Source organism: Sceloporus occidentalis, unplaced genomic scaffold (genome assembly GCF_023333645.1).
Source record: "Sceloporus occidentalis isolate IW3139 unplaced genomic scaffold, rSceOcc1.0.p SCAF_1, whole genome shotgun sequence".
Classification (NCBI taxonomy): domain Eukaryota; kingdom Metazoa; phylum Chordata; class Lepidosauria; order Squamata; family Phrynosomatidae; genus Sceloporus; species Sceloporus occidentalis.
In genome coordinates, this window is record NW_028316981.1 from 116,690,132 (window position 1) to 116,717,839 (window position 27,708).

Consider the following 27,708-nt stretch of genomic DNA (forward strand, 5'->3'; position numbering starts at 1 on the left):
TCAGATGCAGCTTAAACCTATGAATGCTTATGCTACCAGCTTCTTTCTCTAAGTCCAAAAGGTGCTACGACACCCTCTTACATACTAAGTTACAGGTCTGTCAGCTGGAGGATTCTGAGTATTGTAGTTTAAAAGCTCCAATTTTTTCAACCCTTTCATATGTTGTTAATGGTTGGTTCTCTATCAATCTGCTACTCTATCATTTTCAGTTGTTTCTTTAAAATGGCAACAGGCCTTGTGCATTTGGAGATGGGGACCCCTAGTCTCTGAACATTCCCCCCTTCCAAGAGCTCAACCCTTCCAAGTTCAGATTTGTTTCATTGCAGCAAAGAACTAAACACCACAGGATTTGTAAAAAATCAAATTGTCTTTATTTCAGTGTCCAAAAATATAAAGACTGTGAAAGTAAGAAAACAGAACCAAATAAGCCAGTATTGTTGCCCTCTTTCAAGACATCAGAAAGACAAATGTAAATTACATACATTTTGCATTACAAAGTACCTTGACAGTGACCAGTCTTGGAAACCATTTAGCAACACACTGACATACATCGATTACCAGTCTGAAATTTCTCTCTCTCTCATACACACTCACAGTAGATAAATTCAAGACAATAGGAACTTTGTACATTTGAGAACAAAGCAGAAGAAATGCTTCAGGAACAACGATGACGACAACAACAACAACAAAAAGGCAAAAGTGGTGTCATGAAATTTCATTGAGGAACCTGATTTTAAAAAATAAAGAAGACAAGACACTGAGAATACAGGTTGAATTGCTCAAAATGCCCCTCGCTGGGGTGAAAAACAACCAAAGTCATGAGGCAGAAGCAATGCTCCTCCTCACTATCCCCCAGAGATAGCAACAGCTTCCGTCATTGAGGAAAGGATGACACACCTCAAATGAGGGGGAAAGCACTCCGCTTCCGCTCCCTTCTGTGGGTTCAGGGCTCCACCCACACCTAAAAAGCCCCACGGAAAACACACACACACACACACACACAGAGTCTGCTAAGGCAACATGAACAGGAAATCCCCAGCACTCCTGGCCCCAGTGTAGTAATGCAAATGCGAGTCATATGAGAGATGTGTCATAACTAGTATGACTGGTCCCGTTTCCCCTTCCCTTCCTCCTCTCACCCCACACACACAACACACAAAGCCAAATGTGGTGCTGAGATCTTCTCTGGCACAAAGACCGGGGGTGGGGCGGGGGAAAACGAAATACAAACACTGGGAGGAACCCACCACTGCCCCCCCCCAAGAAGGCCCTTCCCAACCTGGAAGCCCTTCCCATGCAGAAAGGGCAAAGGGGGAGGGAGTCGTGTAGTGTGTGTTGGGGCTGAGAACCAAAAGGCCCACCCAGAGCTGCCTTAAGGCAAGGCAGGATAAACCCAGCCCGGCTGTCAGGGGCCAGAAAAGTGAGCACAGCCCCAGTGTCCGCTGGCTTCCCGGCCAGGAAACGTGGCCCTTGCCCAGAGTTATTCTTGGCCGTCTCCTCCTCTGAGGCCGGGGGCGCCCAGTCCTTGGCTGCCTGTGCTCTGGGCCGCCAGCAGGGCAGAGCAGGCTCTCCTCCTCCCTCCGCAGCCTCCCTCACTGGCGGCAATGGCAATGGCGAGGCCTCCCTCCTCCTCCTCCTCCTGGCGGAGGGTCTCCCGCGGGCTCCGCTGCTTCTCCTCCTCCTCCTCCGTCTTTTCCAGCTCCGAGTCTCTGCCTGGCGGAAGAAGGGCGGGCTAGAAGGCCACCACGGCCCTCACCAGGATGCTCAGGACCCCCTCGCCTTGCCGGCAGCAGCCGCCCTTGGCCTCCTCGGGGCCCGGCGCCGTCGCGGCCGCCGTCGTGGCGGGGATCAGCCCCGAGAAGCGGTCCTGGAGGACGCGGGCCAGGCTGGGGAAGGGCCCCTCCTGTCCCTGGGGCGGCCGCTCGCCCTCCTCCCCCTCCAGCCTGGCCTTCTTGCTGGGCACCAGGCCGGCCTCGGCGTCCTCGGAGGCGCCCATCTTGCCCAGGCTGCTGCTCCGGCGCTTGCGGCTGGGCTTGGCCGAGGGGCGCCAGGGCGGCGGGTGGGCCTCGCTTCCTCTTCCGCCGCCTCCGCCCTCGGGCTCCTCCTCCTCCTCCTCCTGGGTCTCCATGGGCTCCGGCTCGGCGGCGCTGGCGTCACACGGCGCCCGGGGATCCTGCTGGGCCGGGGCCGCCTCCACCAGGCGCCCTCCGCAGGCCCCCCTCCCGCCTCGGCCCTCTTCTCCTTCTCCCTGCAACTCCAACGCCTCCTCCTCCTCCTCCTCCTCCTCCTCCAGCTTGGCCGAGAGGTAGAGGTCGCGGGCGTTGCGCATGACGAGCGAGAGCTGGAGGCTGCGGTGGAGGCGGAGGCCGCCGCGCTGCATCCGCGAGTGGTACATCTTCCACACCGACATCGTCATGATGCGCTGCGCCTCCTTCTGCACCTCCATGATGGCGGAACGGGAGCGAGGGAGAGCGTGGGTTTCTCCTCGACGCTCTGCGGATCCGGGGGGGAGGATGGGAACTCCTTCTCGGCCTTTTCCTTCCCCCGCAAAGGCCAATTCCTCCTCCGCCTCCCCCGCTGTCCGCTTTCCCCTTTGTCTCTGGAGCCGCAGACTCTCAGGCGACCTTCTCCCGGCGACGTCAGCCCCGACTGGACGCGGCCGCGCCCAGCGCTCCGCCTTTTATACCGCCGGTGATCTCAGCGCCCGGGCCGGCCACGCCCCCTCCGCGCGCCGCTTCCGGCCCTTTGCCGCGCGCCACTCTGGCCTCTGCGAGGGGGAGGGGGAGGGGCAGCAGCTGCAGAGCGAGAAAAGGAGCCCGGGGCTCTGGCCAGAGAATAGAGAAGGGAAGGGCGCCCCCTGGCCGGGGAGTGGCGGGGGAGAAGTGCGCAGCCACGCGCGGGCAGAGCACTCTGGGCTCCTTTTGGCCCCGGCTGGGCCCGGAAGAAGCCCAGCTTGCAGCTCTGTGCTGGTGCATTTTTAGCTGCATGCTTTGGAATTCACTGGGAGCCCTTTATGCAGCGGGGTTTACTGTGCTTATGGGGCTTCCAAGTCGTTCCCCGTTTGTGGCAACTCTAAGGCGAAAGGGGGAGTTCTTTCAGAGTTTTATTCAGCGGGGATTTGCCATTGCCACCCTCTGAGGCTGAGAGAGTGTGACTTGCCCAATGTCTCCCAGTGGGCTCCAATGGCCAAGCCAGGATTTGAACTCGACTCCAGAAACTACTATGCCACATAGGCCCCACACAGTAAGGGTTACTTGTATGTAAATAGGATCCCAGCCTGCGCACACTTATTTGGGTTTAAGCAAAGATCATTTGGCTTCCATGCATTGTTAAGACCGGGCTAGAAAATTTAGGCAGGCCCACCACTGGGTTGTTTTGCATTAGATTGCATTTGGTCATTGGCAACGGACAGGTAAACTGACTCAACTGGATTGCTTTACGCTTGAAATGAGAGTAGCCGATGCCACTTGATGGTGTGGCTACCCAGCAGTGAAGCTGCCCTTAAGGGGCTGCGGCCATCATGCAACCACAAGGACATATTTTCCATGTGAAGTATGGTAACTTGCAACAAGTGCTCAAAGTAGCTAGCTAGGAGCACAGCAGAAATTATTCAACATATGTCTCTTTGGACAAGGAATGGGGAGCCTGTGGCCCTTCACTTTCTCTTCCATCTGTGCTAACCATTGTAACCAATAAGAAATGTAGTTCAGCAGCATCTGGAAAGTCACAGGTTATCTGTTCCTGATTTGTCCAACATAGTTTCTCTGTGACTATAACAGAAACTTTCAGGTCTCAACCATCACGCAGGGCAAAATGTGGTCCTCCAGATGCTACTGGACTGCAACTCCCGATTGGTACTAGCCAGCACTGACAGTTGTGAGGAACGCTGGAAAATGCAGTTCAGCAACATTCAGGACAGACCTTGCACAATAGGCCTTGCTGTAGGCCAGAATTAAAGATACTATCTGCAGCTTGACCAAGCTTACGTAGAGCGATGGAGAGATGGACCCACTATCCTCTTCCCAATCATATACCCATCTAGGTTCTCCTGGTGAATGGAAAAACTAATTCCACTGAAAAGTATAGCATCTGAAGTGCAAGCCTCCATCTGTAGCGTTAGATCTGTCATGGCTTGTTGATACACTGAGCAATGAACAAGCAGTCTTACAAAATGGGACTGCACCTTTCCCATTTCCCCTACTCCTGCTTTCCCTTTCCGACTGTTTTTATGCGGCACATGCTGCACAACTCATCCAATACAGTATTCGTTTGGAAGGAAGTGTATTGATCTCAAAGTGCGTGCACACATCTGTGGCCTTAAATACTGTAACTTTTTGCATTTCCCAAATCTGTAATTTAATAACCTCAGCTGGTCAGAATAACTAATTTAAAGCTTCTCCTCTTCTTCCTTAGTTGCATTAAGAGCATTAACAAGTTATGTATTCCAGGCTAAAAGTATTATTTGAATCTTTACTCATTTTATACAGAGGTAAACTGCATTGATTTCAGTGGAACTTATTTAATTCAGAGTATGTTCGCAGGAAAACTGCCTATAGTTTATCAGGTGACAACAACAGGGGATACTAACAACAGTTCTATAATTTTTCTTCTTAAGGTCCCTTTCTAGGAAACCTTGCACCGTATTTGTTCAGTTCCTTTAAAGTCATGCTTGGGAATAAAATGAACTCTGAGCCATCTTTCCTTTGACAAATAGTAGCAATCTGGCAGTTTCCTAATGGTTTGGTTTCTGATTCTGAAATCCATTACTGTACAATTGAGCATTCACATTCAACAGCAAATCTGTTTTACCTTCATGCAGAGCTAGTGCTAAAACAATTGTCAATCTGATGCATATATGTGACTCAAGCAATTTTAATTTCATTTGCCCAGCAGTTTGAAATCTCTCCAGCTAGATCAACTACTGTGGTTCCAGATTGGTGCTTGTAATCCCTGTTATTTCATCAAGGCTGATTAAGCCTACTGGCGATAGCAGATGAAGAAAGCATTTCAGTTAGAAGTGGTGGCTAAGCTAAGATTGTTTTCTAAACAGAACACATTGTAAAAGTTGTCATGAAAGGAGGGTAGATGTGGCTTAACATTCAAATCAATGCAAAAGTATTCCTAGATGGGTATTACAGGCAGAAGTAAACTGTGAGCAATGTATACTTCTGGAAATCTCAAGATCTGGCATGCTGGAATTTATGTGAGTTCAAAACCAGTATGTAGGTATCTGGTCTGGAGAACTGGGGAGTCTGCACACTTTGCTGGCATTTTTATTTGTCCTAAAAAGCACTGTTTGACTTTGTTTTTTCCATCACTGAGCAACACAGATATTGTTTTGGTTTTAGGTAAGATTATTTGCACTTTCGTACACAAATATTCGTACACTTTCGTACACAAATTCAGGGTTCCTTGGTGCAGCTCTAACGGGGGAAAAGTGTAGTGTTTTCTACTGGAGCTGGAAAGGGCAGGAATGGGAGAATATGTAGGCAGTTTTCTCCTGCTTAAATATGCAAAGGTGGTGTTGGTGGGGAGCAATGATGCCCAGGCCTGCTTTCCTCAGCAGCAGCAGCAGCATGTGGGGGGGGGGGGGCGACTAGGCAGTTTCCTTTTTATCAGACTTTTCTCCCCAGCACCTCTATGCAAACTGTGTTCCTGTCTGCCTCCCTCAGCATTGTTCTGTAAAGTTTAACAACTTGTGTTGCCAAGCCTTGGGCCTGCTGTTGGGAATCCCACTGTGTGGGTCATAATCCCAGGTTGCCTTTTTGTTCCTGCCCTCTCCCGCACCCCCTGGCCTCACTCGGAGCGCATGAAGGTGCCAGGCGAAACTTGGCACGTTACTCCCTGGGTGTGGACTATGGTGGTGGTGCTGGGAGGCAGTGACGTTTGCACACACAAGGTTCCATTCACAGTTTGGGCTTTCCTAGCAAGCCTTTCCCTGATCTGACAGGGTCAGGAGGGGAGGGCAAGCATTAAGACTTTTAGAGGCCCTAAGCACTTAAACCCGGTGTGGGAGCCAGTGGCTTAGCAGTTTGAGCATTGGACTGTGACTCTGGAGACCAGGGTTCGAATCCTGGCTCAGCCATGGAAACTCACTGGGTGACCTTGGCCAAGTGACACTCTCAGCCTCAGAGGAAGGCAATGTCAAACCCCCTTCTGAACAAATCTTGCCAAGAAAAGGTTTGCTGTAAGTCAGAAACTAGTTGGAGGCAGACAAGCACTTAGAAAAAAGAAAAACTGGTGGCTGCATAAATACCTAATTCACAATAACAAACAGTACTAAACTGTAAAATTATTATTTCTTCATTGTTTCTTTCCTAGTGATCTAAAAGATGGAAAATAATGTTTATTTTTGTATACTTTAAAGTTTTATCTTCTTTTTTTGTGGCAAAATTGTAAAATCTGTGACCAGAGTAGACCACACAAAACTCCTGCCCCCCCCCCTCCATGTGGAGTTTGTCCACCTTCCCTGCCGGTGCCCTAAGCACCACGTGCTTATTTTGCTTCATGGTGAAGGCTTTGCAAAGGGGGCCTCCCTCCCTCCCTCCCTTCCCTCCCAGAGGCCCCTCCCACTCCCCTCTCCCTTTGTTCAGCGGGGGAATTATTGGCCCATGACGACAATCGGGGGGCGGGGCTTGGGGCTGCCTTTACCAGTGTTCGAAAAGATTAAAAAAACATGCTGACGTCCCATCGCCGGGATCCTGCGCGGCTTCCTGTGTCCATATATGGGCAACGAAGGAAAGAAAGGCCTCCATGGCGTTTCCGGGGGAGACTAAGGCAGTGGCTGCATCCACACAGGAGAAATAGCCCGGGCGGTTTGGCACCGCTTTAACGCTTTTCTGACTCAAGGCTATGGAATTCTGGGAGTTGGGAGTTCCACTGAAATCCTTATTTAGATTTAGAAATCTTATTTAGATTTCCTATACAAATCTTATTGAGGCTTTCAAAACTCACCGCATTCTTTGGAGGCCTTAAAACAGAGGCTGTTGGGCCTGCTTTGATTGTGATTTCCTGCATGGCAGAAAGGGGTTGGGCTGGATGGCCCTTGGGGTCTCTTCCAACTCTAGGATCGTATGTATTTTGCCTATTTTGGTCGGCCCCATGAAGGCATCACTGTTTTGTGGATTTGGGGTGTTACTGTACTTTGCTACATGGCCAACACAGCTACCCCCCCCCCCCAATATATATATACTTTGACCTGCCCAAGTTTAGCTGTGGCTGATTCCAAAAATAAAAAGAAATCCAATGCACTGTTAAGCCCAAGAGCCAAGAAGTTGCATTGAAGGGAAGGCAGCTTCCTTCCGAGAAGACAGGCACAGGCTTGGGCTTGCCCTTCCATCCTGACTGCGGCCAAGGGAAGGAGCCAGTCAGGACACGCCGCTCTCCCTCCCTGGCACAGCTCCCTTGGCCTTGCGTCATCCCCATGCCAGGCCCCCCTCCCCTTTGGCCCAGGGACTCCACCTGCCGAGCCTGCGCACAAGCAGCCCCTGCCCTGCAAAGATTGTAAGCCCCTGCGTGAGTCTGGGAAATCAGTGTGCGAAGGGCCCTCGCAGCACCTGTGAAAAGAAGAAGCTGGCAGCAGGAGCTTTCCGAGACTGGCGCCTGCTTCCTCAGCTGCGCCCAGGGGCACCAAGGCCCGAAACAGGCTGCAGAAGTAATCCACTTTGAGACCACTTCAACCGCCCTAGCCCTCAATGCTAGGGAGGGCTTGTGAGACATTTAGCCTTCTCTGTCAGAGAGAGCTCTGGTGCCACAATAAACTGCAGTTCCCAGGATTCTCTAGCACTGAGCCAGGGCAGTTAAAGCGGCCTCAAACTGGATTATTTCTGCAGTGTGTTTTAGGCCTCCTAAAGCTCCTGCTCCTTAACTTCTTTCTTTCCCTTAGCCGCACTGAAAAGGATGGAGGCCTGGAGATCCTTGTGTGTCTAGTAGGGAGGAAGGACACTCCCTTGGCCTGCATTTGACTCAGGTGCCTGGTTTCTTACACTCGGCCAGGAATGGGACCCTCCCCGGGCTCCACCTGGAGACAAGCCGGGGCATGAAAGATGAACTAGTTTCTCTTTCAGCCGCCCAGGGGTTGGGTTTATGCCCAAACAGTGGGGAGAGGCCAAGGTCTCCAGCGTGGGATTTAGCAACTTGGGCTGTGTCCACGCTGCAGAAATACTCCAGTCTGACACTGCTTTAACTGCCACGGCTCCACGCTATGGGATTCTGGGAATGGTAGCTCTGCTCTGGTGCCACAGTGAACTACCATTTCCAGAAGCCGTAGAACTCATAAATTAAGTGGTGTCAACCCAGATTATTTCTGTAGTATGGACGCAGCCTTGGTAAAATGTGTGCTTATGAGAGGGAAATAAATGAATGAACTAGGCAAGGCTGACTCAGTTCCTTCCTTCCTCCGAAATGCACAGCGCAGGGAGGGCCGGAAAGATGAAGCTCAAGCAGCAAAAAAAGTAGTGGAGCCCCGAAAGGGAGGGAGGTGCCAGGATTAAGGCCCCGGGGGAGGAGGAGGAGGAGGAGGAGGAGGGGAACTCCCCCGCCATTGCTCAGGCCGAAGCCCCAGCCTCCTTGATTTTTTCTCCCTTGGAGAGTCTAGTTCTCCTTTGGCCATGACTTGGTTTTGAAAAACCCCAGGCTGCTGCTGGTGGTACAGTAACTGGGAAAGAGGCTCCCTCCCGGAGCAAACGTGGCTGCCTGCCTGCCTGCCTGCCAGGGCGGCTTCAGCTCCGAGGAAGGAAGGCGGGGAGCTTGGCCCCTGCTGCTGTGCTGCGGGACTCCTTCTCTCTGGGTCGGAAGCCCAGGAGGGGGAAGGCGGGAGAGGAGGATGTCGCTGGGGGACCCCTTCTTCGTGGTCAAAGGGTGAGTGGCAGCAGCAGCAGCAGCAGCCTTTTAGCAGGCAGGATTCCCACCCAGCTCCCACTGCCAAAGCAAGAGCAAGAAGGCTCTGAGAAAAAGTCTCTGGCTACAACTCTGGGTCCTTAAAGTCCCCATCAGTTAAAAAATGGGCTGGCAACAACTAAGAAGTCACACACTCACTGCCCCACAGTGTAGTGGTTTGGGTGTTGGACTAGGACTGTGGAGCCTTGAGGTCCCCATAAGTTTAAACTGAAGGCACACAGCAACAGTGTCACTTTCTCTCTCAACCTGGCGGTGAAGTGCTTTGAGTGATGGACTACGACTCTAGGGCCTTAAGGTCGCCATAAGTTAAAAAATGACCTGGAGGGAGGCAGTAACAATTAATAAGTCCCTCTCTCTCAGCCTTGAAGTGGCACAGTGGCTAAATGCCTGCACTGCAGCCACTCCCTGACAAACCTTAAGGCTGCGAGTTCAATCCCAGCCAAGAGGGCTCAAGCTCAACTCAGGCTTGCATCCTTCAGAGGTGGCTAAAATGAGTGTCCAGCTTGTTGGGGGCAATTGGCGGACGCTTTGTAAACCGCTGAGGGAGTGCTTCAGTGCACTGATAAGCAGTGAGGAAATGGACTTGCTACTGCTATTTTGAGCCAGTGTGTTATAGTGGTTTGTATGAAGGTGGATTATGACTCTGGAGAGCAGGTTTGAACCCTCACTCAGCCATGGAGACCTACTGGGTGACCTTGGGCAAGTCACACGCTCTCAGCCTCAGGGGAAGGCACTGCTAACCTCTTTGGAACAAATTTTGCCAAGTAAACCCCAGAATAGCTTTGTGTTAGGGTTGCCATAAGTCAGAAACGACTTGAAAGCACACAACAACCACAACAACCAAATATTCTTCTCCCTACAACAGTACTGCATCAAGCCTTGTTTCCTCCTGAGGAAACAAGTGAGGATATAAAGGCACCCTAAAGGGCTTGCTGTCTATCGTTTTGGTCACACAGAGAGAGTAGGGGCAGGCTAAGCTCTATCATGCCTAGCCCAACTACAGAAGTAGGGCTCTCCCTCCATTCATTTGCCATGGCCCTGGCCTCAGAGGGAGAGAAAAACTGCTGGACTTGACCCCCTTCTCCAGTACCATTCCCTGTCCCTTTTCTTTCATGTCTTTATTGGATTGTAAGGCTGAGGGCAGGGAACTGTGTTATCAACAATTTGTATGCCACTCTAACAGAAGAAGGGTATAAAAACTCTGAATTAATAGAGGAATGTAGTGGTTTGAGTGTTGCACTTGGACTCTGGTAACCAGCGTTTGATTCTCATCTCTGCCATAGAAACCCACTGGAGTGACCTTGGGCAAGTCACACACTCTCAGCCTCAGGGGAAGGCAATGGTAAACCTCCTCTAAACAAATCCTGCCAAGAAAACCTGTTGATAGGTTCGCCTTAGGGTCACCATAAGTTGGAAAGGACTTGAAGGCACACAGCAACAACTCTTAGCCTCAGAGGGAGGCAAAGACAAGCCCCCTCTGAAGAAACTTGCAAAGAAAACTCCTTAGGATTGTCCTAAGTTGGAAATGACTTGAAGGCACACAACAACAACAACAATAACAACAGCAAAGGAAAGGCCCAAGGTTTACTTTTGAATCCCCCCCCCTCCCCCGCATGAATTATCAGGGCTGCCTATTTACAGTGTTGGAATCCTGAAGAAACAATATAACATTCTCAGAAGTATCTGTCCTCTGCAGCATTACTGCACAGTGGATTCACAATATCCTAGAACTCTGTTGAGCATTGCTCTTAGAGAAATGGGGCCACCATTAGTTGTTGTTCAGTTTGTGTAAACTTTCCACATTGACAGAACTGTGTATCAGAACAAATTTAACTTAACTTACCATTTCTTTTGGCAAAAGGGATCAACAAGTATAGTTAAAACACAGGGAAAATACTTCATAAAAATCTAGTGCATAATTTTGGTGGTTTTGTTTTTCTCCTTTGCTCAGAAAGCAGAATAGCAAGGGACTCTAATGACATTTGGAAGTGACACTTTTGAGGTGGAAGTGGGATCCCAGGAGGACATGCAAGAGTTGCTTTTAGACTTGGAGGCCCTGATCCCTCCTTTGCTGCCCTGAAGGGGAAGAGATAGGCAAGGAGGGTGCTTGGAGCCTCTGCTTGAGGGAGTAGGAGTTGGAGGAGAGCTATTTCCTTATAATATGTTAAAATATGAATGTATATGAATGTGTGAACAAAAATAGGCACACTAAACAAACCAAATATTTTTATTCATATACACTTGGCCTTCCACATTTGCGGCTTTGATTTTTGGGATTTAATTATTTGCGGTTTTGATTCATATGTTCTCTCTAAGAATATCTTCTAGCACAATTCTACTGGAAGCTGACCATAGAGTTGTGCTGGAGAACCTAGAGGTTCCTAGAGAAAACCCTTCTCTAGGCATTTGTAGGTCCTCCAGAGTGAATTTATGATCAATATTTGGCAGATGTTACCATAGAGGAGTTGCACTGAAAGACTTAGAGATTCCTGGAGAGGTATTCTCTTATGTAAAAAGAATAGTGTTTTTTATTTGAATTTTTGGTCCATGGCTGATGATATCACAAGTTCATAAGAGGCCCAAAAGAATTCAGAGTGTCATACTCCTCATGTCCTTCTCCTGGTCAAACTAAGTCCAGGCCTGAAGCCAGACTGAAATCTGTCTAGATAGTCAAATACTACCCTAGAGGGTGTTCCCTCCAAATGTGAGTAAAGTGAGGTAAAATAAAGTAATCTGAATTTGGCTTCTGTTCGAATTCTTTGCCTGTTAACAACAACATAATTCAGTACTGGACCTGATAATAAAGAAGTTTTATGTGGAACTCACTATATTCTGCCTACAATGTGGCCTGTGGCCTTGCACAGAACAGGGGCATATCTAGTTCTTAAATGGAGTTATTTCATTCCTGTTCCCAGTTTTGTCTCATGGCTATTAAGGGCTTTCATCTGCATCAACCCTAAATAATATGCAGAGCTTTTACTCCAACACCATCAGTTTTCTTCTGCCAGCATTTCTTTTACGATCTTTGCTTGCTAAAGAAACCAGTGAGCTTCAGAAACTGGTGTGATGTATTTTTGTGACTTGCTTGATATAATAAAGATACCATAATGTGTGTTTTGAATTTAGTTACTCACATCTTATCCAAGTATGTCTGGAGATGAGCAGCCATAACACATGCAAGCATCTTGACCCCTATGGAAGTGTCCATGAAGATTTTCACAAATCTTATGAAGAAGTGGCCAGTGATCACACTATACATGCCCAATTTTATTTTATTTTTTTAACAAAAACATCATCCTCATCGTCATCTGGCCTGAAGCCAGTCTGAAACCTGTCTTGGTAGTCAGGTACTACTAGAGTGTTCTACCTCCCAGTGTAAGTAAAGCAAGACAAAATAAAGTAAACAATTACTATTGTACTCATTTATATCATGGCTTTTGTCCAGTACTATGAGTCAGTACTGGGAAACATTAAAATATAGACTAAAATACATGCAAAAATCAGTAAAAGTATATAAACATTAGTTTAAAATTCAATGAAACATTCTGTAGAATTAAAACTTGTTAAAGAAACTAATTTAGAATAGAAGATGATAATCAATGAGACACACACCACTAAAAGCCCTTGCAGTCAGTTCCTAAAAGCCTATTGGAGCAGAAAAAGCAGAGAAAAAGTATGCCATCTGTACCAGGTGCTTCCTCTTCTGGGTCCTTGTAACCATCCCTCTGGCCTCTGTGTTCCACAGGGAAGTTCAGAAAGCCGTGAACACAGTGCGTGGACTGTATGAGCGCTGGTGCCAGCTGCTTGAAGAGACTCATGTCAGTAAAGAAGAGTTTGACTGGACAACAAATGAACTACGCAACAGCTTGCGCAGCATCGATTGGGACTTGGAGGACCTGGAGGAAACCATATATATCCCTTTGAGGCTTCTTTGTTTCGAGCTACTGGCAGGGATGGGGAAAGTGTGGACTTTGGATTGCAGGCCAGTTTTGAAGCTCCCTGGGGCTTCCCAGCAACCCACTGTTGTTTTTGTTGTTGTTGCCACTGACACACAAACACACTGCCCCCTAGCAGCCAGGGGAGAAATCCTGCCATGGAACATGGCATAATCACCCCACTCACCCAAACTCACCACATTCCCAGTGGTGCAAGAGGTTTCCTTAGTGATTTTTAAAAATACTCAAGTTGTGGGTGTAGCAGAAGAGTTTGGCCCTCCTAGGTCCCACCAGAGGGCTATGCTAGCTCTCAACTTTCAGCTGTCTCCTCCTTCTGGTTTAAGGCATTAGGTGCAGCAAAAGCAAAAGGAAGTGACCTTAAATTAGTAAACTACTTACCATACTCACAGTTGTTAAATATGAGTGGGGCTCCACACAGTCAGGGCTACAGTGGCTGGTAGTTGTTCCTGCGTTGCTCTTTTGTGAGATTCTTTGCTAGAATTGGAAGGAGAATAATGGGGAGATCTCACTAAAACTTGAGCAAAGGTGAGCCGTTGTGGCCATTCAGATGTTGGACTGTAACACCTGTCAGCTCTAGCCCACATGCCTTATAGTGAGCAATGATGTGAATTAGAGTCCACCAACACTAGGGAGGGCCACAGGTTGTTCACCCCTGATTCAGAGGTTGTACTATATTTAATCCCAATGTAGGACCACATCATCTCAGAAACTGAAAGGTCTTTGCACTTAACCTATAAACACGCATTGTGGAGTCAAACCCACAGAAATTCAAAATTGAGCCCTGTGAGGTTGCAGCACGGCGTTCCTTCGTCACAGAGATGCAGGGATCGATCAAGGTAAGTCCTCTTCCTGAAGTCTATATCCCACATGACAACACACATAGAATAAGTCTGCAAAAGCTTTAATGAAAATTTGGAGATATTGCCAAAAATATGTTTTATTCTGCAAGAAAGAGTTAGGAATTATGTGAATCCTTGAATTCCAGAGATTGATAATGCAGAGGTTGCAAGGCAGTACTGTGGAACTGAAGAAATTATGGGTTTTATCCCTTGCAAATACTTTGGTCAGAAATAAATAGTCTGGAAGCCTATTTCCATGTTTGGTAAAGAAATTAAGTCAGATAACTGAAGCCAGCATGAGACGGTATTGTCTAATTAATCATATGGTTTTTATTGTTAAATATGAACAATCTGTAATGGTCTCAATTTATTTGGAACAGCATTTATTGCCATATAGACTTTGTAGAATCTTTGGTACTTAAACTTCTTACCATTTGGAGTCCCCTTTACAGTTACATACAGACATAGTGTATGGATAAAAGTATTTTGTTTATTTAGTGTGCATAGTTTCATTCGCACATTCATATGTATTCATTTTTTAAATATTTTATAAGGAAATAATTTCTCAAATAAGAACAGTCTCATTTAAGTAAATGTAATATTTATTTCAACACATGTATAAATATCACACATATAAAAGTTTGGGAAGTTTGGGAGAGGAGGAGGAGGAGGAGGAGGGGGATCAGGGCTTTCCAGTCTTACACACACCCTTGAGCAACTCTCATGTCTCTACTGGGGGTCCTGTCCCATGATTTGAAAACTATTGCCTTAGAGTTCACCCTTTTTACTAATTATATATTATTGCTGCTTCTCTTCCTTGACTTTAGGAAATGCGGGAGCATATGTCCAGCCCAGCAGCACAGGCATTTCTGAAGAAGAAAAATAGAGAGGTAAGAATGTTCTATCAATTCCATCTCCCCTCCTCACTTTGCTAGAATTTATTATTAAAGGTGACAAATCATAATTTGGCAATGGTGAGGAACTTGTGGTCTGCTAGACATTGCTGAACTGCAGTTCCCATCATCCCTCACTATTAGCTACTGCTTTTTGGGGCTGATGGGAGTTAGATGCCAATAACATATGGAGGGCTGCACTTTGTTTGCTCCTGGGACTTGTCTGACACAAAGAAACAGGAGCAGGACTGTTAACCAAGGGCAAAGGCACCCTTCTTAGAGGTACATAGGACATGGCTAAATTATCCAGTTTCTCTTTTTTAGTGACCATCCATTGTTCTACTGTCTTCTCTGCATCCTTGGAACAGACATTCTGGCTTCTGTCTCCACAAGAAAAATGCACTATTTCTGGGATTTTATTGTTCCTTCTATTTCTAGGCCACTTTTCAAATCCCTCCCACCTACTCAAATCAAAAGCAGAATATGAAGAAGACCGAATACAAAATTCACTAAAGGAGCAGTGACTGGCTTATGATTTAGTGAACTAGTTGTATTGATTCTGAATTATAAGTTCTATATTGTAAGCCAATTTTGGAAGGCTCATCTTGGACGGCAGCTAAGGAATGCATTACATAAAGAGGTAAACCATTTAAGAGCCAGTGACTCAGCCATACTATATTTATAGCTGTCTGGGTTGCAGTGGGAAGAGTTTCTGTTCTTATTTGATGAAAAGCTAAACAGCCACTTGGTTCCTGGGTTCTTCTAGCTAGTTCACCATTGCTTGTCACAGCTCCCATTACACCTGTCTCAAGAGCACTTTGAATTCTGGTTTGTTCAGAGATTTATTTATTTCCTCCTTTTTTTTTTTGCAGTCACTAGTGGGGAGCAGGGAACACTATGGCACAGAGGAACTGTTGACAGCCAGTTCACACACTTTGGATGAGCAGCAGTTACACCAGAAGGTGAGAACAGGAACACTATCTTCCTATAATTGACAGTAGGCCAATCTAACCTATTCTTTTCACACACCACTCCTTTCTAGAAAAACCAAAGAGTGACCTAAATCATACCTGTACTGAGGGAAAGCTTATGCTCTCATCAGGCCCATAGCTAAGCTGGGGCAACTGGGGCACCACCTCGGGGCCTTCAGCCAAAGGAGACCCCAAATGGCGGTGCGCCAAGATGGCTCCCGCAGCGTGCGGTAGGACTAATGCGAATGCTCCACCCTACCGAGCCCTACTTTCTGCCCAAAGCCCCTAAAGGCCTAGCTCTCATGCTCATTAGCCTATACAACAGCTCTGGTGGATATTTCACTGTGGCCCAGTACAGACTCTCAGATTAGGGCTCGGGAGTGCAGAGTATCCGCATGCTACTGAGCCCTAGCATGTGGTGGTGGCGGTGGCTGCATCATGGCGGCCTCCCATCCACACGAGGGCGGCCATGATGATGCAAGCGCGGCACAGTGTCCACATGTCGCGGTGCCTTGCATCATCAGTGCGCAACAGTGCCAGTGCACCAATGGCACACTCATGGCAGCTGCCGCGCACACCAAGAATCTGTTAAAGGCAGGTTCTTGTTGGTGTGTGCGGCAGCTGCCATGAGTGTGCTATTGATGCACTGGCACACTGGTGCACTTTTGGTGCGGAGGGAGCTCGTGCGATTTGGTTGCTGCAGCTCCCTGAGGAGCAAAATGTGTGGTTCCAGCCCGCCCTTTCAGGGCAGTCTGTCAAGCCCCTATATCTGCTCTGTTTCCATAGCTAAGAGCTTCAGGATAGAGAAAGTTCTAGGGTTCAACCATTCTTTTTAGCAGGGCCTTCCCTGTTGCTAATTTGAGTGAAGCACATGCCTCAGGTAACAGCCCTACTACCATTTCTCCTGAATTTTCAGAGCAGCTTAACTTGCTAGAGGACAGAACTGGGGTGCCTAGTTTGTCCTATACTCTTCATTTTGCCTGCTGCCCTCTGGGGTGGGGTGGTGGAAGAGACTGTCAAGCTTTTGTCTGCATGTGGATTGCTGAGAAGAGGTGCATGTGCTATCATCCATTGCCTCAGGCAGCAAAATGTATTGAGCCAGCCCTAGGTTTTAGACTGCTGGTGGCAAGGTGTCTTGGGTGGAAGTGAGGGGAAGTGCTTTTAGCCTCCCTTAGAGATCTGGGTTTGAGTTCAGGTTCATGCATGGAGTGGGTTACTCTCAGCATGCGTTCCTCATTAGTAGGATGGGAATAACAACAGACTCCTCAAATAACGGTTGTGAAGATGGTTGGAAAAATGAAGTATATTTACCTACTTAGAAATAAGGAATAATTTCCTACAATTAGAATGCAGCAAGTTGACTTTTTTGTTTTGTCTTATCAAACAGACATTTTAATTCACCAAGCAAGTAGCAAAGGTTCCAAAGAAGATTCCCTGTTGTCTTTAGGCTCATTCCCACTGCAGTTTGCTCTGAAACAGGATTCGGGGCAAACAACTCTCATTCCCATTTGAAACCGCTTCTGATCCTCATTGGATTGATTCCAGGAGGGCAGACATAAATAACCCAGGGTTTCCTGATACTAGTTTTAAAGTGTTTGTTTGTTTGTTTGTTTTTGAGAAAAATTGATTCTGAAGTGTGCCCAGTAAGTGAGAACACCAGATCAGAATCGATTCTTTTTTTCTTTTCCTTTTTTAAACAACAGAACTGATTGAAAAATCAGAGAAATCTAAGTGTTTCACCCAGCTACAAATTTCAGGATTCTGTAGTGTAGATACAATCAAAGTCTCCTGTTGAACTGTCTTCAGGAAAGGATACTTGCAACTGTAAGAATGAGCAAACTCTAGTAGCAGTTGAAGTAGCTACTATGCAGCAGCAGAAGCATTGGCCTGTTACAGACTGCCAAAATAAAGCTGCTTCAGGTCTCTTTGGAGGTATGCTATTTAAATGATGCATGGGTCCTAAGAGTTTGGAGGTCATGCCAAAGCCACACTCCATTCCTAAGCACTGGAGTGCAGCTTTGGTGCAGCTTCCGGATTCTTAGGATGCATGCATCATTTAAACAGCATACCTCCAAAGAGACCCGAAGCAGCTTTATTCTGGCAGTCTGTAACAGGCCATTGTAAAGATTCCACACACAGAAAGGTCCGTATTATATTATGTGTTTAGGCACAGCACCTTGCAAAAGCAATCTTGATAATAAAAGCAATGAGCTAATATTTATAATTATGTCTCATACACAGGGTTGCCATGGTTCAGGGACAACTTGAGGGCAGTTAACAACAGCAGCACTATTTATAGGGAATATCTAAAATACTGTGTCTAGTTCTGGGCACCACAAAAGATGTTGAGAAACTGGAGTGTGTCCAAAGGAGTCCACTGGAGCAATCTATTGCAGAAAATTCTTAACAGTACTTCACCAAACTTCAAATCCCTGGATTCCATAAGACTGAGCCATAGGAGTCACATTCCTATAACTGTGTAGTGTAAATACACTCTTTGTATATACCGTGTGGTTATGTCTTGGTTAGGTGTGCACTCTATCCCTCTTATGACTGCTTTGCTGGCTTGGTCCTTTGATTAGGTAGGGGGAAGCAATCAACTTCACATGTGATACAAATGCAGCAAATTATCTGGTTATTCAATCTGTCATTCTCATACCTTTACCTGTAGAGATAGGTAGGGGTATTCATGGAGATGTCCTGTATCATAGGCCAAAGTAACTTTTCCAGCTTTGCATACTTGTATGGGTGTGGGACCTCAGGCAGCAAAATGTGTTTGTGTGTGGGGTGGTGCTGGTGGCGGTGGCTGCTGTTTGAACTCTTGTCTCTTTGCCATGGACTTCTCTGGTGCCATTTTACATGGTTAGACTCCTTTCTTTCTTCCTGACAGTTGATTATCGAAGAGCAGGATGAGCAACTGGAGATGGTTTCTGGTAGCATTCGAGTGCTGAAGCATATGTCAGGGCGGGTTGGAGAGGAGCTGGACGAACAGACTGTGTGAGTGTAGGTCACAACATGGCTGCTGGTGGTTGTGGTATGGGGAATAGGAAGAGAATTCTGTTTACTTATTTAAGACATCCATCCCACTGTTTGGATAAAACCTTCTAGCATCATGGGCACAATGGAAATAATTAATTACCCAGGTTGGTAAATGAAACTGTACCACAGTTAGTACTGGTGGCAACAGGATGGTTGTGTTACCACCAGTAGCTTTGATAATGACCAGTGTTAATAATAATATTATAACACCTATTACAGTACTTTGTGATCCAGTTTCACTTGAATCCCACTCCCTAACCATGTACATGATGCACATACATCTCAGCTTCTAACAAGTTATACTCTTTGCGTCTGATGAAGTGGACTATAGATCCTGAAAATGCCTAATACAAAAATATGCTAGTTGGTTTTAACAGTTACACAATTAATGGGGTTGAATCCCCTGGCCCTGTTCAAAAAGAGGTAGTTAGGTTGGTCTGTTTCAGTGTGAAAAACCTACCTCTTTTTGAACAAGGCCAGGGGATTCAACCCCATTAATTCTGGTTTTGTTACCAACTGTTTCTCAGCTGAGTCTTACAGTCTGTCTGTTTGAGACATTTATGTTATGCTCATTAGCTGAAAAGTTTCTTTGAGCAGGTTACAGTCTTTGGGCAGGATCAGCTAAAACAAATCAGTCCAGGCCTTCAGGTGTACAGTCCAAAAGGACATAATAAAAATGAAATCAAGGATGGGGAGGAGAAAAGGAAAATAATGCAGGCATAAGTTCAATGATTTTGTGATTCTAAGTTCTCTTATGCAGTGCTTACAATGCCTAGCTGTAATGGTCTAGTGGCTGTAATGCAGCCAGAGGTCCTTGGTAATTTCTAGTCGCAACTAGCTAGAAATGGAAGGCTGGATTAGTGAACTGTACTTGGTCACTATATGTTAATTTTAATGAGAAATTATTTTTCTAATTCATCAAGGATTGAAAGGGCCAAAAAAAATGTGCACTGGTTGGTCTCACACTTGTATAAGACAGGACACGGGCAGACTGCTTCTGAATCTCTCTCTCTGCCTATCCACATGGATACAAACACAGAACAGGAATGACAATATAGTCCTTCATCACACATACACCCATTTCTGTTAATTTCAGTTGTTACCTCCCATTTGTCTTGTTTTGTGCATAGAGGTTTGCCTCATGTTTTAAAGGTTTGCCTTTTAGTATTCAGACTGGCAAGAAGAGGACCAAAAAGCCCTTTCCTTACGTCTCTGCTAGGAAGAAAACAGCTGGGATGCATCTTAGGCGCGGTACAGACCGCCCAAAAAGGGCGGCCTCCCGGCCTCTGTTTTTCCGCCGGAGGGAAGCCTCAGCCGCCAAACGGCGAGGCTTCCCGCTGGTGGGAAAAGAAAGCACAAAAAGCAGGTTCTTTTGAAGCTGTGGCAGCAATGTGACAAGTGCACCACTGGCGCACTTGTTACATAAGTGCCGTGCCGTGCCATGCAGACGCCGCACGGCACTTATGTAACATTGGTGGCGCCCATGTAAACAGGGTGCTGCCATTGTTACGCCCTTGTCACATGTGAGGGTTGTGGGGTGTGTGGGCGCTGTGCCCCCCAGGCAACCCTTGCATGTGATGAGGGCGCCTGAAAGGGCCTTTGTCTTTATTAAGGAAAAAATTGTGGGATCAAGATTATGCTAGAGGCTGATCAGATCATAGTTGCAAATTTGTTGTTGTATGCCTTGACATTGTTTCTGACTTATGGCAAACCTATCATGGGAATTTCTTATCAAGATTTGCCATTACCTTCCTCTAAGGCTGAGTGTGACTTACCCAAGGTCACCCAGTGGATCTCCATGGTAGTTGCTAGTTGCCTGTCTTTAAATTTACAATAGGGTGGAAACTGAATGACAATCCCCACAGTTTCATACCTGTGTTGATATGGACTGATGGGACTTGTAGGCCAAAACATCTAGAAGACCAAAGGTTCCCCACTTCCAGGAGATCTGGCTGCACAACTGTAGCTGGAGGGTATCCAGGAAACCTTTGCCCCTCCCCAGCCACTGATTGGCCTGCAGGATGCACTCTGGTGCCTTCAAGGCAGAGGTTGCACAATTGGTGGCAGTGGCAGCACAGTAGAAGTGTTGTGTATTGCGGGAGAGTCTGCTCCACCAGCACTTAAACAGGATCTTGGCATTCAAACTCTTAAAGCAGGGAATCATAGAGTTGGAAGGGGCTTCATATGCCATAGAGTCCAACCTGCTGTTTAGTGCAGGAAATCCAGCTGAGCATCTCCAGCAGGTAGCTGTCCAGCCACTTTTTTAAAATGTCCAAAGAAGAAAACCCCACAACCACTTTAGATAATTAGTTCCATTGCCAAACTGTTCTTCCTGTCAATTCCTTCTGATGTTCAGTTAAAGTCTACTCTCTTGTAACTGAAGATAGTCTTCAGAGAAAAATCACAGTAGCAGGGAAAGGACACCATACTGCCATACCTGGCTGGCACCCCTATGCTTTTGATACCAATGGACAGCAGGAGATAAAGCTCACAAACTCTTGAATGGGAGAGGTTAGTGCTGTACAACCAGCTGCTGCTTGAGCTGACAATACCTTTGCTGACTTCCCAGGATGCTGGAAGACTTTGCCCAGGAAATGGACAGAACTCACAGCCACATGGATGGAGTGTTAAAAAAGATGGCCAGAGTCTCCCACATGGCCAGTGGTAAGAGATGGTGCTTCATGGGTCAGCCCTGTGGGCTTATCCAAGTTGTGCAAAGGGGAGAGGAGGACAACGATCCCCGATTTCCATAACTTCTTCAACATGCTGGATTTTAATCTCCTTTCCACAACTGATAGGTGCAGCTGAGTTCCCTCCTTCCCAAGTGTTCCTTACCTCTACATTATAGCTATCACCATGATGCATGCCAACCTACTGTAAAACCATAGCATGTCTTATTCTATAAGCATCAGAGCACGTAACTATGATAGGCTTAGGGAGAGCATGCCATGTAAAAGGCATGGTACTTTGGATGTTTTCACAACAGTCATGCCATGAATTCTTTCTCTTTGTCAACCCTTTATAATGGGAGGGATGATAGATTTTTCACAGGGTTGGTTTTCCTGCACTTTACACACTTTCCCTCTTTGCTTTCTCTCCCATCAGACCGCCGTCAGTGGTGCATCATTGGCCTCTTGCTCATCATTGGTTTGGTGGTGCTGATTCTTGTCTTTACTGTGTGATAAAAAGGTGGAATGGCTGGCCACTCCAATCAAGTGGCTACTCCTATCAAGTGGAATACCTTGAACCTGGTGTTCGATGGTGAAGCCTCACAGATTGACATAGAAATTAAACACTCACTTGAAGGGACAATGGGATTTTCTCCCTTGTGCTAATGGTTAGGGGCTCCAGTTGTGTGAAAAGGAGAAAGTTCATAGTGGTCATGTGAATTCAAGTCATTTCTGATTTATGGTGACCCTAAGGTGGACTTATCACAGGGTATTCTTGACAAGATTTGTGTATTGGGGGGAGCTGCCTTTGCCTTTCTCTGAGGCAGAGAGAGTGTGACTTGCTGAAAGTCACTACCCAGTAGGTTTCCATGGCCAAGTGGAGATTTGAACCCTGGTCCAGCGTGTGGTCCAGCGCTCAAACTACTACACCACACTGCCTTAATTTCATAGTCCTTTCATACAAAATCTGCCCCAGTTTATCACAGGCTTAAATTTTTTTACATGATCATTTAAATTAGGGGTGGCAACATAGGCCCTCTGGAACTTCCTGGACCTCCCACAATAGACAGCTTTTTTTCTTACTCTCACTCTCTTCCCAAAAAGGAGAATTATCCTTCCTGAAAGCCCTGAACAGTGACAGTTTACTTCTAAAGTAAGTCACAGGACTTGATTATATTATGGGAAGGAGGCTTTTCCACACACACCCCCACCTAAAATCGAAAATGAACTTCCAGCCAGTTGAATTTTTATTCCCCTGCCTACACTTGATGGGGTATAGCCCACAGCATGTCACTGGGCACCAGAATTTATCCTTAAACTCACCAATGATATCCACCTCAATTTAAGGTAAGTTGGGGAAGCAGGGATGAGAGTAGCAGGAGCTGGGGATAGTCATTTGCTGATATTGACAACTGAAACTAAAAAATCCTTACCAGTCTGTCATTCTTTGAGAGATTTACCAGCAGATCCATATCCACCTTCTGCCACCCTTATTATGAAGATGCTGAAACAACTTTTTTTAAAATAAAAAAATTGTATTTAATGTACACCTTTGTTCTGAGAGTGTTTTTGGAAAGGAAGGACAGTGATTCATACACATTTAAGAGTGAAGGTCATACCCATAATCAGTCTGATACTACTTTAGAGCAGCAAGTGCTGAAAAAACTACCTTTAGAATTAAAATGTCATTGCCAATACTCATGGATAAGCCAGTCCTCTGAATGTAATATTGTTAAATGATTTGATAATGATGCAATATACCCAAACCTTTTTGTTTGTTTTCTGAGTTTTTCTTCCCAATTTATAACAGCCCAAACCTCAGATCATATCTCCTCCTCATATGTAACCAACTCAGTATTTTTTTTCTTAGTATATAACTTATAGCCCAGACCTAGCTATATTTGGAAAGAAATCCCATGGTGATCGCTGAAGCTTTCCCCAAGTAAGCACGCATAGTATTGTAGTCTTAGAACCCACTTCCAACAAAACAACCCTCTGTGGGTTCTGTTGAATTGAGAAATTAAGGCTTGTGCCTCAGACACATCCTCCTCTGCTGATCAGCATGCTCTTTGATTTAAAAGAAGCATGTCAGCAGAAAAGGGAATGGGGCAGGTATGGGTAATTTCCCAGTGCTGCCTCCCACACTGGAACAGATTTGGGGAAGACACAGCAAGGAAAGCAGGAATTGCCCCAAACAGTCCGTTTTGTTAATGATAGTGTCCCCATGGGACAAACGTGCCCTTGGGCAGTGAAGGAACACTTGCTGCACATGAAGGAAGAAACAATTACAGAGTGTTAAAGAGTGAAATTCTGACAAATGTTTCAGCCGCATTTAGGAGAATGCTTAAAAATAGGCTAGGTGGTCTTTAATTTGGTAGGATATTAAATGCTGGAAACAAACAAACAAACCTGTGTGAAGTCGAAGGCTTTCACAGCTGGCATCCATAGTTTTTTGTGGTTTTTTTGGGCTATGTGGCCATGTTCTAGAAGAGTTTCTTCCTGACGTTTCGCCAGGTATATCAGTTTTGCAATGGAGTTAGTTTGTTGGAAGTGGAGTTTTCTTCACATACTTTGCAGTGCTCCAAGCTTAGAACCCTGCTTTTAAATGAATCCAGTCTCTAGTTTCAACAAAGACACTGTATGATTATTCACACATCATAATCATGCTTAAAAAGGAAAAGTACCAGGCACACACTTGTTACAAACTTTTTTTTATTAACATTTCTGAATTCCTCTTTTTTTAATCTTTACAGTAGTTAATGTGCAATTCTTGATACTCTCAGGTCACAGGGATGAGGGAGTCACAAAATTTTTCTTGGCACTTAAAACACAGAACAAATACTGGCATTTTCCAGGGGCCAAAAGGGGATGGGGATTCGAGGTAAAAAGCAGGGAGGAGATGCTGAAGGAACTGGGAAGGGCTGGGTAAAGGAAAAAGGAGGTTGCTTTTGTTATTTTATTTTAAAGGACTGGTTTTCTTCTCTGGAAGGATTTTAAGAGGGGCAGGGGAGGGGGGGGGGCTGATACTGGAGTAGCTGCTTGCGTCAACCCAAAGCGCCTGGAAGGGGAAAAAGAAGTCCATGCTGCATCTGCACAGAGGTTACATAATCAGGCTTCATTAGTGCTTTTCAGTGTACATTTTTGTCCTTTTTAAGAAAAAAAATCTTAGCTCTAGTTTATGAAAGAATGAAAGATAAGAAAAATAAAAGATGACCAAAAAAGTGAACAGAATAAAAAAATTAGACAAAGGCCTTGGTTTCCTCCCCAAATCTGGAGATAATTCTCACCCTCAGAAGAAAGCACACCCAAGACACAAATATGCCACTAGGGAGAATTTCTTATCTAGTTGGAAGACAACTTCATACTAATCTGAATCCAGGATTCTATTTGGGGCATCCCATTTATTCACAGCTTCCCTAAATGTTAAAGAGGTTTTCCAGGTTGATACTAGATTTTCCTTGTCTTAAAACCTCTGCCACCATTTGCAAAACAAAGATAGAATACTATGAATTGCATTAGAATGGGTCTTCTAAGATTGCTACATGCCAAGCAGCATGTAATAGCAGTCCCCAATTATTCCTTCAAATGCTCCTTTGCCAGTGTCATTTTGTTTTTGAAATGTAGATTGGCAAGTCCTGATTTGGAAGAGATGCTAGCTTGCACCACTTTACGTTTTGGTTTTGAGGCTAGTGGGTGGCTTTGACCAGGTGAAACACAGCTAAGCCTTCAAACTAATCAATGTATGGCTCTGTTCTGTTGAGTGGCTAGGGAATGGGATAGGGGCATTCCTTAAGGCAATCACACCAGCTATCAAACATAGCCACATAAACAATGGAAGAGGCAATTCTGATTTATGTTACAGTCTAGACAGAACCATTGACTCTCTTGGCACCAGACCAAAGCCTCTATTTTCCAATTGCCTCAGTGATATATAAATATGAAATAGATGGTATATCTTCTCTCTCTTAATATAGGATCACCCTTTTCCCTTCTTGCAGTAACTCATCAAGCACCTCAAGAATCCCTATAGGTACTCGTCCCTGGGAGGTATCACTCTTATTGTACAATCCCCACTCTTTTTGTTCTGCCATTCACTTAATTCAACCAAGAGGTTTGAGTTATATATTAATTTCTGTTCAAGGCATTAGACAGCATAATATTTAGATTGTCTATGTATGTCATAGCTATGCTTGAAGGAAGGTTCACAATCCAAAGCAGGTTTTCAGGAACAGATAAAACAGCCTAGAAGTATAAATCTTTTAGGTGACGGTTATGGTGGAAAAAGAAAGTGCACAAATGAGGCTGACACATTTTTCATTAAGCAAGGGATCACTGGGGCCTTTGTTTCCTCATTCAGGTTCTTCTGTCTCAAAAAGACAAATTAACAATCTTATTCCTTCCCTATTGGAGTTCATCAAAGGCTAGAGAAATATAGGAATATGCTTTAGATATAGAATAATGTCACTAGCCCAGCTAGTTAAATATTGCCTTTATTGTCCCTCCTAGCCATGCCTGGAGGTGCTGGGGACTGAACTTGCAATACTTTGCATGCAAAAGGTGTGCTGAAAGAAGAAACTATGCACCTTCCTTTGAGCATAGCTATGACATACATAGACAATCTAAATATTATGCTGTCTAATGCCTTGAACAGAAATTAATATATAACTCAAACCTCTTGGTTGAATTAAGTATTGGATGAGGAGGTAAAATTAAACGTCATGGGCATAATACCTACGCTTGCTGTACCAAGATGATGTAAAATGCCACCACATGCAGTAAATTAGAAACATGAAAACAGAGAGGCAACAATGGTGGAATAGAGCTGCTATAAAATAATCAAGAAGTTCATTTCTTCCATGTTTCTTCAATGCATTCCAGTTTCCTTCCCAAACTGCACCTCTGCTTTCCTACTTGTAACAAGGAAAGATACTCAGTACCACATAAACTGTATCTATTCCCAGTTTTACAGCTGAGGAAGAGAGACAAAGAGAAAGGAAATGTCCAAGGTCACAGTAAACTTAGTTAAAACAGAGAGCCAAAGTTGTTTTCAGTTCCATATGTCTTCCTTTCTTTTCTTTGCCAGAGTGCCTCTTAAAGAGTTATTCTCCCAATGCTGGTTTGGAGGTGAAAGTGGGTGGAAGGAAGTGGGTGCTGACATGCACTTGTATGCAAGGAAGGTGTGTTACAGCAATCTAAACGCTAATTCTTCCACATTTACCACTAAAAATGTTACAGGACCTAGCTGTGGTAGGTGAAAGGAGGTAAGAGTGAGGAAAACAGCTGAAAACAGCATCCAGAAAATGAGTTTTGAAAAGACTCAGTCCCACTGCACAGCTGGATTTCCCAGGCAGAGGCTGGTCTGGTTCCATAAGAGCAAACTTTTGGTTTTGGACTACAGTTCCCACTGGCTATGCTGGCTACAGCTTCTAACAGTTAAAGTCCAAAGCTTTGTGGGGAGGACAAGTGTTCTCCACACTAGTCATAGACAAAATGCTGGTGGTTTTTTTTAAAGAGCAAAATGCTACAGCTGCTTCCTGCTGGAGATGGCTCATCAGAATTAAATTGAGGGCAATGTTAACAACCACAGTTGCTGACTCTTGTGTATTCAGGTCAGCCAACTAGTGCAATAGCAGGAGGCTTACATTTATGAAAGAATGAGTCATGGGCACAACATTAAGGGAAAGGGAAGGACTGGGGCCATATGCAAAAAGTGTAGCTGTATTCAGCTACTTGTTCCTAAGAAATGGCAGCCACAGATACACATCTCCATTTACATTAGACCACTCAGCCTTGCATAGATGAGCGTGGAAGTGCAATGCATCTCCAGACCTGCCTCCACAATGATTAAGCATGCCCTACAGCTGGTTATGCACAAATCTCCCTTGTGTTGCAATTATAAATGTGCTCTTTTTGTTCAGGTCTCATATTATTCATTATCTGAACAAGTTAGATTCCATCCCACCCCCGCCCCTCCAAAAAAACTATTTGAGGAAAATCAGTACGAGTGAGACAGACAGACAGACACAGTGTTTTAACAATGCTTTAACAATAGTTCCTTTTTCAGGCCATACAGTACCCCTTGCCTCCTATTCTTAGCAGGAGCATGACTGAAGAATCTTCAGCATAAGTAAATAATGAACTACACTGACCCATATTTGGTTTCTAGTAAATGTCTATGATTTTTAAAAATCTCACTTTTCTATCACTTCATCTTCTTGAGAGAAAAATACAAATCAAGGGGGAAGGGGAATGGATTCAATTAGGAAAGTGACTGCACATACAATGGGAATACAGGGAGATAATTCTGACTGAATGGCAAAAGAATTACTTCTTCAGTGTAAAAAGATGTGAAAACAGGGAAAGAGGATCTGGAAGAAAGTAGAAACAGTATAATGTCTAAAACTGTGTTGATGTCAACATTTAAGTTTTCATATCTTGCCAAA

General features: G+C 45.5%; 2 protein-coding genes across 2 annotated transcripts; one reads left to right on the forward strand and one right to left on the reverse strand.

Moving 5' to 3' along the window:
- Positions 1-348: 348 nt before the first annotated feature.
- On the reverse strand, positions 349-2,639 carry IER2 (immediate early response 2). The gene has a single exon (XM_089532532.1). The coding sequence runs from the start codon at positions 2,444-2,446 to the stop codon at positions 1,733-1,735; it is 714 nt and encodes a 237-aa protein (XP_089388658.1). The 5' UTR covers positions 2,447-2,639; the 3' UTR covers positions 349-1,732.
- A 5,879-nt stretch (positions 2,640-8,518) lies between these two features.
- On the forward strand, positions 8,519-22,812 carry LOC149321993 (syntaxin-10-like). Its single transcript, XM_089532548.1, has 8 exons — positions 8,519-8,859; positions 12,644-12,810; positions 13,596-13,690; positions 14,521-14,583; positions 15,459-15,548; positions 18,448-18,554; positions 21,166-21,260; positions 21,702-22,812. Exons 1-8 carry the CDS (start codon positions 8,825-8,827, stop codon positions 21,776-21,778), a joined length of 729 nt encoding a protein of 242 aa, XP_089388674.1. The 5' UTR covers positions 8,519-8,824; the 3' UTR covers positions 21,779-22,812.
- The last annotated feature ends 4,896 nt before the right edge of the window (positions 22,813-27,708 follow it).